The 12,107-nt window shown below is 43.3% G+C and overlaps 1 protein-coding gene across 1 annotated transcript in view; it reads left to right on the top strand.

The window, feature by feature from the left end:
* TG (thyroglobulin) overlaps positions 1-11,641 on the top strand; it is a 209,578-nt gene extending 197,937 nt beyond the window's left edge. Inside the window, exons 46-48 of the mRNA XM_074984795.1 lie at positions 7,293-7,433; positions 9,176-9,370; positions 11,330-11,641. Coding sequence (XP_074840896.1) covers positions 7,293-7,433; positions 9,176-9,370; positions 11,330-11,447 — 454 coding nt within the window. The 3' untranslated portion in view covers positions 11,448-11,641. The remainder of the gene's footprint in view (positions 1-7,292; positions 7,434-9,175; positions 9,371-11,329) is intronic.
* The last annotated feature ends 466 nt before the right edge of the window (positions 11,642-12,107 follow it).

Below are 12,107 nucleotides of genomic sequence, written 5' to 3'. Positions count from 1 at the left end.
TGAAGTTTTGACATTTGTTTTTGTTGCACATTAGAATGAAAGCTAGACTTTTCAGCATTTGCAAGAGACCCCCATCCCTGATTGTGCACTAGAGAAGTGATTAATGCACTCACCTGTAATGTGAGAGATCTAGGTTTGAGTCTCCACCACAAACTATTCTGGGACACTTTCTCTGACTGTCACCTTAACCAGAAACCCTATCCTTGATACACAGATAGTTTTGTAAAAGCCAATACATTCTGGAGTCAATGGGCACTTTCAGATGAAAAAAAAAACATTTAACTGAAAAATCCCCAAACAGTTCTGTTTCTAATTTTATGTACCTGATTCTGCCACTGAATGATTGGTTGACCTTGCAGAAGTTTGACCTGGAAGGTTATAAACTGTTTAGGAAGGACAGACGGGGAAAAAAGGAGGAGGAGTTGCACTCTATGTGAGGGAGCAGTACGATTCTCAGCTCCAGTATGAGGAAGGAGAAAATCCAGTTGGGTGTCTTTGGGTTAAGCTTAGAGGTGGAAGTAACAGAGGTGATGTTGTAGTTGGTGTCTGCTATAAACCACCAGATCAGGGAGATGAGGTAGATGAGGCTTTCTTCAGGCAGAAGAAATTCAGGCTTCCAAATCACAGGCCCTGGTTCTCATGGGAGACTTTAATCATCCAGACATTTGTTGGGAGACCAATACAGCAGCGCACAGACAATCCAGGAAGTTTTTGGAGAATGTTGGGGATAACTTCTTGGTACAAGTGCTGAAGGAACTAACCAGGGGCCATGTGCAACTTGACCTGCTGCTCACAAACAGGGAAGAACTAGTAGGAGAACTAGAAGTGAGAAGAAACCTGGGCTGCAGCGGCCATGAGATTGTAGATTTCAGGATCCGGACAAAAGGAAGAAAGGTGAGCAGTAACATACAGACCCTTGATTTCAGAAGAACAGACTTTGATTCCCTGACAGAACGGATGATCAGGATCCCTTGGGAAACAAAGATGAAGGGGAAAAGAGTTCAAGAGAACTGGCAGTATTTTAAAGAAGTCTTACTGAAGGCACAGGAACAAACCATCCCGCTGCATAGTAAGAAATGCAAACATGGTAGGCAACCAGATTGGCTTAACAGGGAAATCCTTAGTCAGCTTAAACTAGAAAAGGATGCATATAAGAAATGGAAACGTGAACAGTTGACTAAGAAGGAGTATAAACACATGGCTGGAGAATGCTGGGCAGTAATCAGGAAAGCGAAAGCACAACTGGAACTGCAGCTGGCAAGGGATGTGAAGAGTAACAAGAAGGGTTTCTACTGGCATGTTAACAATAAACAGGTTATCGGAGAAGGTGTGGGGCCATTACTAGATGAGGGAGGTAACCTAGTGACAGGTGATGTAGGAAAAGCTGAAGTACTAAGTGCTTTTTTTGCCTCAGACTTCACAGACAAAGTCAACTTCCATGTGAGGGTCCTAGATAATGCAGTATGGGATGGTGGAGGGCAGCCATCTGTGGGGAAGGAACAAGTTCTCAGCTATCTAGAAAAACTAGTTGTACACAAATCCATGGGTCTGGATTTAATACACCTGAGGGTACTGAGGAAATTGGCAGAGGTCATTGCTCAACCTTTGGTCATTATCTTTGAAGACTCCTTTGAGATCGGGAGGACATCCCGGGTGACTGGAAAAAGGCAAACGTAGTGCCCGTCTTTAAAAAAGGAACGAAGGACAATCCAGGGAACTATAGGCTGGTCAGCCTTACCTCAATCCCTGGGAAAATAATGGAGGGAATCCTCAAGGAATCCATTTTGCAGCACTTGGAAGAGGGGAAAGTGATCAAAAGTAGCCAACATGGATTCACCACGGGCAAGTCCTGCCTGACCAATGTGAATAGCTTCTATCAGAAGTAAGCTCTGTGGACACGGGGAAGTCAGTGGATGTGATATACCTTGACTTCAGCAAAGCTTTTGGTACGGTCTCCCACAACATTCTTGTCCATAAGTTAAAGAAATGTGGATTGGATCTCCGGACTACAGGATGGATAAAAACCTGGCTTGATGGACGGGCCCAATGGGAAGTGGTCAATGGCTCAATTTCTGGATGGTGGTTGGTTTCAAGCGGAGTGCTGCAAGGCTCAGTTCTGGGGCCGGTGTCAGTCAACACCTTTATTAATGACGTGGATAAGGGACTGGATTGCATCCTCAGCAAGTTTGCGGATGACACAAAACTAGGGGGAGAGGTAGATATGTTGGAGAGTAGAGAGAGAATCCAGAGTGACCTGGATAAATTGGAGGACTGGGCCAAAACAAATCTGATGCGGTTCAACAAGGAGAAGTGTAAAGTCCTGCACCTGGGGCAGAAGAATCCCAAGCATTGTTACAGGCTGGGGACCGACTGGCTCAGCAGCAGTACAATGGAAAGGGACCTAGGGGTTATGGTGGATGAAAGGCTGGATATGAGTAAACAGTGTGCCCTGTAGCCAAGAAGGTTAACGGCATACTAGGGTACATTAGGAGGAGCATTCCGAGCTGATCTAGAGAAGTAGATATTACCGTCTATTCGGCACTGGTGAGGCCATATCTGGAATATTGTGTCCAGTTTTGGGCCCCCAGTATAAAAAGGATGTGGATTTGCTGGAGCAGATTCAGCAGAGGGCAACAAAAAAGATAAAGGGGCTGGAGCACAAGACCTAAGAGGGTAGGCTGAGGGATTTGGGCTTGTTTAGTTTACAGAAGAGAAGACTTAGGGGTGGTTTAATAGCAGCCTTCAACTTCCTGAAGGGGAGCTCTAAAGAGGAGGGTGAGAAACTGTTCTCAGTGGTGTCAGATGTCAGAACAAGGAGTAATGGTCTGAAGTTGAAGAGGGAGAGGTGTAGGTTGGATATTAGGAAAAACTGCTTCACCAGGAGGGTGGTGAAGCATTGGTATGCGTTGCCTAGAGAGGTGGTGGATTCTCCATCCCTTGAGGTTTTTAAGTCCCAGCTGCACAAGATCCTGGCTGGGATGTCTTAGGTGGGGTTGATCCTGCCTGAAGCAGGGGGCTGGACTAGATGACCTCCTGAGGTCCCTTCCAGCCCTATGATTCTGTGAAGTCTCTTAGCAGCAGATTGTGACATCTGGCCTTATTTATATTGCATTTGTAACATGCTTGGAGATCATTGAATGAAAAGTGCTATGCATAGTGATATTATTGGGTAATGTCCTGACCCTGTTGAAACCATTGGCAAAGTTCCCATTATTTCAGCCAATCCAGGATTTCACTCATTCCAAAGAACGAGAGCGTTACAATTAACAAACCTCATTAGTTTTATTAACATTACTATTTTGTTGATTTAAAAGAGTTTCTTTAAATTGTGCTGTTTTATAACAGTAGTTTGGAGGAGGTGTATTTTAATTTGAATGTCTGGACTTAAAAATTAATATTTAAAAGTTCCTTTTCCTTTTCCTCCTTATAGCATGTTCTTTCATCAAAATGTCCTATAAATACACCGACTGACTGTACTGGGCTCTGAACTTCCCCACTCAGAATCAGCATGGAAGGTGGCCACTTAAAAGCCGAGGTGGGACTCTGAACAAGGGGGCAGGAGGGATGTGGCAAGAGAAATGACAGCTAAAAAATTCTTCCTGGAAGAACTAACAGATATATTACAGGAAAACTATAGACAGATGATCACTGCGGAATCTCTTGGCTTCTCACTTCCCTTATAGTGCAAAGGGAATCAGTGGCTGCATCTTGTGCTTCCCTTTGCTGCTGGTCTCCTGTCTGTTCAGAACTCCTGCTGCACTCCAGGGTCATTCAGAATCTCTGAGCACCAGTGTCTCTAATGCTCTGCACACAGATACAATGGTGATTACTGGCAATACAAATCCTTTGGGCAGATTTTTACCCAGGAAAGAGAGAGTGTAAAGGTCCCTAGATGTTTTCTGTCTGGTTATCTGTGACAGAGTGACACACAATTCACATATGCGTGCACACACACACCCCTCCAACATGGTCTTTTCTTCCCTGTCCTCTTATTGCTTACAACCGCTAGCCAAAGTGCAGAACGGTAAGACAAGAACAATATGCAAAAGCCTCCTTTGATGTCAGTTAATGAGTGTGCTTAACATAACTAACTCCTCGTCTATAAATACTAGCAGGGTGAACATGCTCTCACTGAGCGACAGGCCTTGGCTAACAATCCGCCTGTTTTCTGTTGGGAGACAAAATTCATTGCTGGAGGAACCACATCAGATGGATGAGTTTGTCTGCTTAACTATACCATCACTGATTGGATACAAGCCATTATATTCCACACTGGTTCTCTCTCTTTTGGTCCTTAAAATACCTACCACTTAGGGCATAGCACTTGTGCCAAACATTGCTGTGAAAGTGGAAGGCCAAGCAAGGTATTCTTAAAGCAGAATTACTAAACTCTAATCCTACTTAATCCTGTATAAACATTTGGGGAAGAAAAATATGCTTTAATCTAGTGTTGGACCTATTTTTTTTGGTAAAAAGTCTGTAAATAATTCAGTTTCCAGATGTTCAGGATTACTGAGGTTTTGTGATTGGACTTAGGAAAACAAGAGCAAAGATGTGTTTCATTTAGTGGATGGGTGGGTGTTTTTTTCAAATAGAGAATTTGGAGACAGAGTAGCACCTCCCTCCCGCTGACATATAAAAGTGTTGTCTTTCATTCAGTCTACCTGCCTAGGGTGTTTTGAAATGCAGGCCTTGTTCCAGGGGAGGCAGCACTGGGGACTTATCAATGCTTCAGCACTTTATATCCATAAATAGAGTTGTTTCAGTTGTGCCCCTAGCTACTGCTTTTGACAACAGTCTTGTGCAGCCACTCACAGGCAGAATCTCCCTGACAGGCTCTAGCTTTTATTCATTCGAGTCTTGCAACCATTGCTCCAAACTCTGTTGCTGCAGCCTACCCTGGGATTATCAATATTTGACCAAGACAGAGTGAGGAGTTCAGAAAAAAAAGATGGTCTGTGATCAAATTTGTTGAGTATAGTTCTGTTGCCCCTTTACTAGAAAATTACTTCTGCTGAGCATGCTATTTTTATTGCTCTCCTGATATACTAGTGAACATCTTCCAGGTTGGTTCCATTAATGGTTTAGAAAACATGACCCTAAGAGGGATAATTGAAAGAATTAATGTTTGTTCAGTTCAGAAAAGAGAGGACTGAGAGGGGAAAAAACAGCTTTCAACTACCTAAAAGGTTGTATATCTGTATAGTTGGAGATGCACATCACCTAGAACTGGAAGGGACCTTAGGAGGTCATCTAGCCCAGTCCCCTGCCCTGTTGGTAGGACCATGCACCCTCGCTGACATCTATTTGCCCCAATCCCTAAATTGCCTCCTCAGGGACTGAGCTCACAACTCTGGGTTTAGCAGGCTAATGCTCAAAGCACTGAGCTACCCTCCCCCCAGCTTCTTATGAAGAAGAGGTAGAAAAATTATTCTCCTTAACCTCTGAGGGTAGAACAAAAAGCAACAGGCTCAAATTGCAGCAAGGGAGGTTCAGGTTGGACATTAGGAAAAACTTCCTATCTGTCAGGGTAGTTAAGCAGTGGAATAAATTGCCTAGGGAGGTCATGGAATCCCCATCTTTGGAGATGTTTATGAGTGGGTTAAATCAATATCTGTCAGGATGATCTAGATGTTGCTTGGCCCTGCCATGAGTGCAGGAGACTGGCTTCAATGACATCTTGAGGTTCCTTCCAGTTCTAGCTTTCTGTGATTTATAGCCCTGCAAGCCCACATCAGCTGATCTGGGCCAGCCATGGCCATGCTGTGGGTCTTTATTACTGAATGGATGCACTGATAGTGATCCCTACACTATTTAGTATTTTAATCAATTATTTGGAAGAAAACAAAGTCATTACTGTTAAAGTTTGCAGATGGCAAAAAAAAAGGGGGGGAAGTGGCAAACATTGAGGAGGACAACTTGTTGACTCACAGCAATCTCAATCAGTTGGTAAACTGGATAGAAAGAGACAATGTGTGTTTTCATATGCCTGAATATAATTACATACACTTAGTAACATAGAACACAGACCATACTGGGAATGACTCTAAAAGAGGTTTGGGAGACATGGCAGATAATCATGTGGTGGATAAATTGCCTAGGGTGGTTGTGGAATCTCCATCTCCAGGTTGGATAAATATCTGAGAGGGATGATGTAAATGGTGCTTGGTCCTGCCATGAATGCAAGGAACTGGACTCCATGACCTCTCGAGATCCCTTCCAGTTCTAGTATTCTATGATTCTATGATCATCCTGCCTGCCCAGAGTTCTGTCGCTGCTGGAACACTACAGGCTGTTGCACAAACTATTCCACTGGCGTAAGTGAAAGTTGTGGATGCCTAATCTGACCATCAGTGATATCTACAGCTAGCTTGTTTGCTAGGCTTCCACTCAGAATTTAAGGAGAACTTGTCTGCAGGGACCAAACTTCATCTCCATCCCACACCAGCAAAACTGGAATGAACCTGCCTTTAAGAAATAAGCATAAACATCAATGGGCTTGTCTACACAAACAGTGTGCAGTAAGTTGGGATGCAAACTTCCTCACGCTATGCTGCTGCTTGGTCCCTGCTTCCATGTGCTAAAAGTTTCTTGCCAGTGCATGTTGACCCTGCTGTGGAATGGAAATAGATCAGAATGCACGGGAGCACTGTTAATGCGTGGCCAGTCAGTGTGCAGCAGGCTCGTGGAAGGTAGATCGACACCCCAGCCTCTTCACAGAGGAAGTATTGGCCTGCAAAGACCCAGTGGTGGTGGAATCCTGGCTCTACTCACAACAAAAGCAAACCTCCCATTGACTTCAACAAGGCCAGGATTTCATCCCATGTTTCTGAAATAAATGTAGATTTGATTTTCCATCATTAATGACACAATCCATGTCACTCTTCAGTTTGGTTTCCCCTCTCTGAGCTTTGTTTGAGGCGAGGCCTAGTCATCAGTAGGTTTGATCTTACTGAGCATTAAAACTACAATCCAAGGTCTTTTTTCTTTTTGTTTCCTCCTCTGTTTCTTATCTGCAGCCTTAATTCAGCAGATTTGTAGCTTCCTTTTTTCCATCGCTGCTTGTTGCACATTCCGACAGGCTCCTGAACTGAAGAATTGTTAATTCCCTTTGCTTCCCCTTCCTTGGTTGGATACATTTATGGCCTGTTTTTGGAAGAGTTAAATGTTCTATTTTAATAGTTTTAACGATTGAAAAAGTTAACATGACATATAATTCTTTTTATTCAGCCCTCCTCCCAGGGGAAAAAAGTAAATGGATTGGGGATTACTTGTTTATGTATATTTTTCAGTTCAAGCCTGGAGCTCTTGCCAGATGTTCAGTATGCCTTTGGGCTGCCATTCTACCCACAGTATGAAGAACGATTTACTCTGGAAGAAAAGCGTCTTTCCTTAAAAATAATGCAGTATATAGGCAACTTCATAAAATCTGGGTGAGTGAGTGATTATAAAGTATTATCTGCTATCTTGTGGGCTGGGGGCATATATTAAAATCAAATTTGGTGTTTGATTCTGCCCTTATTCAAATAGCCTCCAGTCACAGGTGACTAGTCACTAGAGAGGTGTAAGGGTTTGGCCAGAAGTGTTAGAAGGCTGTGGCCAAACTGAATGACTAAAATTAAATTCCTATCTGCAGAGCCAGTCGCATACATAGAAATAGCCTGTTAGCTGTGCTGAGCACCGACCGATTCCATTGAAATATATGGAGGTGACCAAGGGTTAATTCCAGTTTTAGGAATTTAACTACAGGTTGCTGCGTCCGAACATAGACTCACAGGCCCATAGGGTTAGATGGGACTTCAAGAGTCATTGTGGCCTGGAGTCTTTTCAGAGGCAGAGGAAATAGTGGTGTAAGCTTTGATGCATTGCCCAGTGAATATTCCCCTGCACCAGTTGGGAGGGCCTGTATCTGCAAGTAAAAAATATTACTGAGATGCTAACAGGTCAGCCAACCGAGGAGGCCAGGTGTGCAAAAGGGCCCAAAGCTCCTGGCCACTGACACCATTACTGCCGCAGTGATGGTGCAATCACAATCCCAGACCCTTTAAACTGCTGCTGTCACACCAGCTCCAGCTAAACCGCGACCCTGAGCCTCCCAATCTTACTCAGGGACCTGGTGAGGCTGTCAGCCCCTCTGGCTGCTAATGTGGGGGCCTGTGACTTTCTGTGCACTTTTGAGAGTTTCAGAAGATAATCATAGAATCATAGAATTCTAGGGCTGGAAGGGACCTCAGGAGGTCTCTAGTCCAGCCCCCTGCTTCAAGCAGTGTCAACCCCAATTAAGTCATCCCAGCCAGGACCTTGTCGAGCGAGGACTTAAAAGCCTCTAGGGATGGAGAATCCTCCACCTCTCTCGGCAACACATTCCAGTGCTTCACCACCCTCCTGAGGAAGTAGTTTTTCCTAAAATCCAACCTGTACCTTTCCCTCTTTAGCTTCAGACCATTAGTCCTTGTTCTGCCATCTGACACCACCGAGAACAGTTTCTCACCATCCTCTTTAGAGCTCCCCTTCAGGAAGTTGAAGGCTGCTATTAAATCACCCCTAAGTCTTTTCTTCTGTAAACTAAACAAGCCCAGATCCCTCAGCCCCTTCTCAGAGGTCATGTGCTCCAACCCCTTAATCATTTTTGTTGCCCTCTGCTGAACCTGCTCCAGTACATCCACATCCTTTCTATACTGGGGGGCCCAAAACTGGACACACTACTCCAGATGTGGCCTCACCGGTGCTGAATAAAGGGGAACAATAACTTCTCAAGATGTGCACAAAATGCTCCTCCTAATGCATCCCAATATGCCATTAGCCTTCTTGGCTACAAGGCCATTCTGTTTACTCATATCCAGCCTTTCATCCACCATAACCCCTAGGTCCCTTTCCATCGTACTGCTGCCAGTCAGTTCCCAGCCTATAACAATTTTGAGACTGAAGCCTGCTGAGGTGGCCAGTGAACATGCTAGCTATAGTGGCTGTGGTGAATGGTTCATCCAGGACAGACGGACATCTCAGACCACCCAATGCTATCAGATGATCATGTCTAAGATTTTTGCTAGCGAAAACTGAATGTGAAAGCTCCAGTCCCTTGAGCCAGCCAATCCCCATCACACACTGTAGCAATTATAAACTGGTAATGTTTATCCCATTGTTTTCTAATAATCTTTTCTGTTTCTTTATTCAGAAATCCAAACTATCCTCATAATTTCTCAAGAAAATTAACTGGAGCTCTGTCCCCATGGCCCATGTTCCTGCCACACACTAATGGTGATAACTATAAGGAATTCATTGTTTCCTTGCCAAATCGTAAAGGACTGAAAAAGGCAGAATGTTCCTTCTGGTCTGATTATATCAAAGTACTTAAAGCTTCTACCAGTAAGTAGACAATAAAGAGAATGGAATTCAAAAGGGCAGACTTTAGCAAGCTCAGGGAGTTGGTAGGTAAGATCCCATGGGAAGCAATTCTAAGGGAAAAATAAGACAATCAGCAGCTTTTGCGAAAGACATTATTAAGAGTAAAAACAAAGAGGAGTCCTAGGGCATCTTAAAGACTAACAGATTTATTGGGCATAAGCTTTTGTGAGTAAAACACAAAATGCATCTGGTGATGTGGGTTTTACCCATGACACCTTATGCTAAACAAAAAAAAATAGATTGAAATTAGTCTGTAGGACAGTTTTCACTCTTCTGTGTATCATTAACTGGCCCCCAACATGGGGTGTCCTAGAAATGTAAAATTAGTGGTAATCAGTGTTTCCTCAGCAAGACCTAGAACTTCATCCTGGAAGATGATGAGTACTACCGTCTGGTGTCCCCATCTTCCGTTGAAGCTGGTGCTCAGCACTTTCTAGAATCAAGCCTCCAGCACCTGGAATCAATTGACACTTTGTACCCACAAGCATTTAAAGTTATTCAGGTCTGGATTAGAAATGGTTGAGCCATACACACACCTCAGCTGCTGTCTGTCATTTCACACCCTTTACATAAAAATGAAATAATGGACGATTTTTTTCTACCTTGAAATAAGCATTTCGTTATGTGATCAGACCATAGTACTTAACCATGGAAAATACTGTATGTCATTAACGTCTATTTGGAATAAATACACCATACTATCTTTACTCAAAGAGAATTTATTGACACTCATTCTATAAATAGCGCAAAGGACTCTTTCATTACTAGCATTATCATTGGCAACGTATGAAGAAAAATTTGAGTCTGTTTTGTTATAAATGACTTGTAACCGAAGCTGTCAGAAAGCTTCCAAGTATGGTTTGAAACCGGTTTCCAAACTGCGTATGTAGGATACAGTTCAAATGGGGTCATGCAGCTCATGGCATTTGAAATAGAGAGTGCTTCAACATACTGAGTTTCACAGGGTTGAATTTCATAGTTCACCCACAGCTATATTTTGTGTTCAAGTTCATGATAGCTTCCATGGATTTGCAAAGGGTGCACCAAAGCCAGAAGTGAAAGGTATAATGGAAAGTGCTGTATGGCTTTTTCCAGTGCCCATGCTACTTACTTGAAATTAACCAGCAAATAGCAGCCATGGAATGTTTTTGATATCCAGATATGGTTGCAAGTGTTTCTAATTCCATCTGTACCACGAGATCAATTCCATTGGATGACACTATGATCCTGCACAGGAAACCTCTCTCTATTTCTCCTGCACAATAGGTGGATTTGGGCTCTAAGACTACTTACAGGTTTGAGAGACATCTTGGTGCCATATCAGGGGTGTAATGAACCACCCCTAGTTTTGTGAGCAGTTCAAGCCCAATTCAAGACTAACCTGGAGAATTTCCAGGGTTAGAATGAAATATTTTGTACTCATTTTATGTACACCTTTTTGTTTGACACTTCCTTTGAACAACGGGTTCCATTAGCATGAGGCAAGCATGTGGGTGTCAGTGCACCAGAACATTAAGCACATGAATGCTAGCTCAGCTATGCTGAGCGGGGAAAAAAGAAGCAAAGCCACTTTGTTTGAGTAGCGTAATGCCCTTGAGCCACACTCCGGTTTGGATACAGGAGGGTTGAGACTAAACCACAGAATTACTTCAAATTACGTTTTACATTCCAGTGAGAGTTACATAAAGCATGTTAACACCTGGATAATTAGTTATAAGCAATCACCTGAAATTTCTGCAATGCACTCCATACGTAGGCTGTTAAATGAAAATTGGCTGAGTGAGAGGTTTTACTTGTGTATAAAAATGTTGTTGTTAAGGTGTCGTCAATGAATCATATTGCCCTCGGCCTGCTATGGTCAAACACTACATCAATGAAAAGAATGCATTTATTTTAATCCTGTTTATATTGTGGTTTCAGGCAGAACCACTAATGGAGAGCAATCAATGGAAAGCAGTCCCACTGAAGAGCCAGCTGCAGTGTTTAATTCTGAAGACACCCAGAGCCAGTCGGTGGAAGAAAAGGTGGCTTACAGCAAATAGAATGTCACATTTCATTCCGTTGTATATCTGTGTGACATATTTATGGCATACAGGCAGAGCTACTTCCATTGCTGCACTATTTTTCTGATCATCAAAGTGAAACATGTAAATGTACATAGGTTATTAAGCAAAGCACAGCAAAGTAAACTGTCAGCAATTATTTTAGGCCAAAAGAAAATGTACTTTGTGGTGTAAGGCCAGTGTTCAATAAAACTGGGGAAAAGAAAACCCTAAAAGTCAGAATTTGTTCTTTGTAACTCTGATTAGTCAATTAAAGGAAGCCTAATGCAAGATGTGTTTCTAGTAGCAGGTTCATGTACAAGATTACCATTTGTACTGAAGCATCAAGATGTCTCTACAAAATAGACTTAAACTGAATAGGTATCTCTGTTCCTTGATGACTACCAAGAGGTGCAGGCTGAATTGCTACCACCCACTTACAGTACCAGGGAGCCTTATCTGTGCCTCCTGGAGGAAATGCTCCAAGAGCTGCTGGCAACACAAGCAGCCCACGCTGCTCTCCACAACCCTGGCTCTTTCCCTCTAAGTGACTCCTTGGGGTAGAGGTAACTGGTGGCTAAATCCCTGGAGAGAGTTAGCTCCCAGAGTTCTGCTCTGGCTGTGGGTTACAAGTCCCTCCAGCCTGTATGCCCCATTCTG

This window comes from Carettochelys insculpta, chromosome 2 (genome assembly GCF_033958435.1).
Source record: "Carettochelys insculpta isolate YL-2023 chromosome 2, ASM3395843v1, whole genome shotgun sequence".
Taxonomy (NCBI): domain Eukaryota; kingdom Metazoa; phylum Chordata; order Testudines; family Carettochelyidae; genus Carettochelys; species Carettochelys insculpta.
The sequence above is the reverse complement of the archived record's forward strand: the minus strand, read 5'-3'. Positions and strand labels throughout refer to the sequence as shown.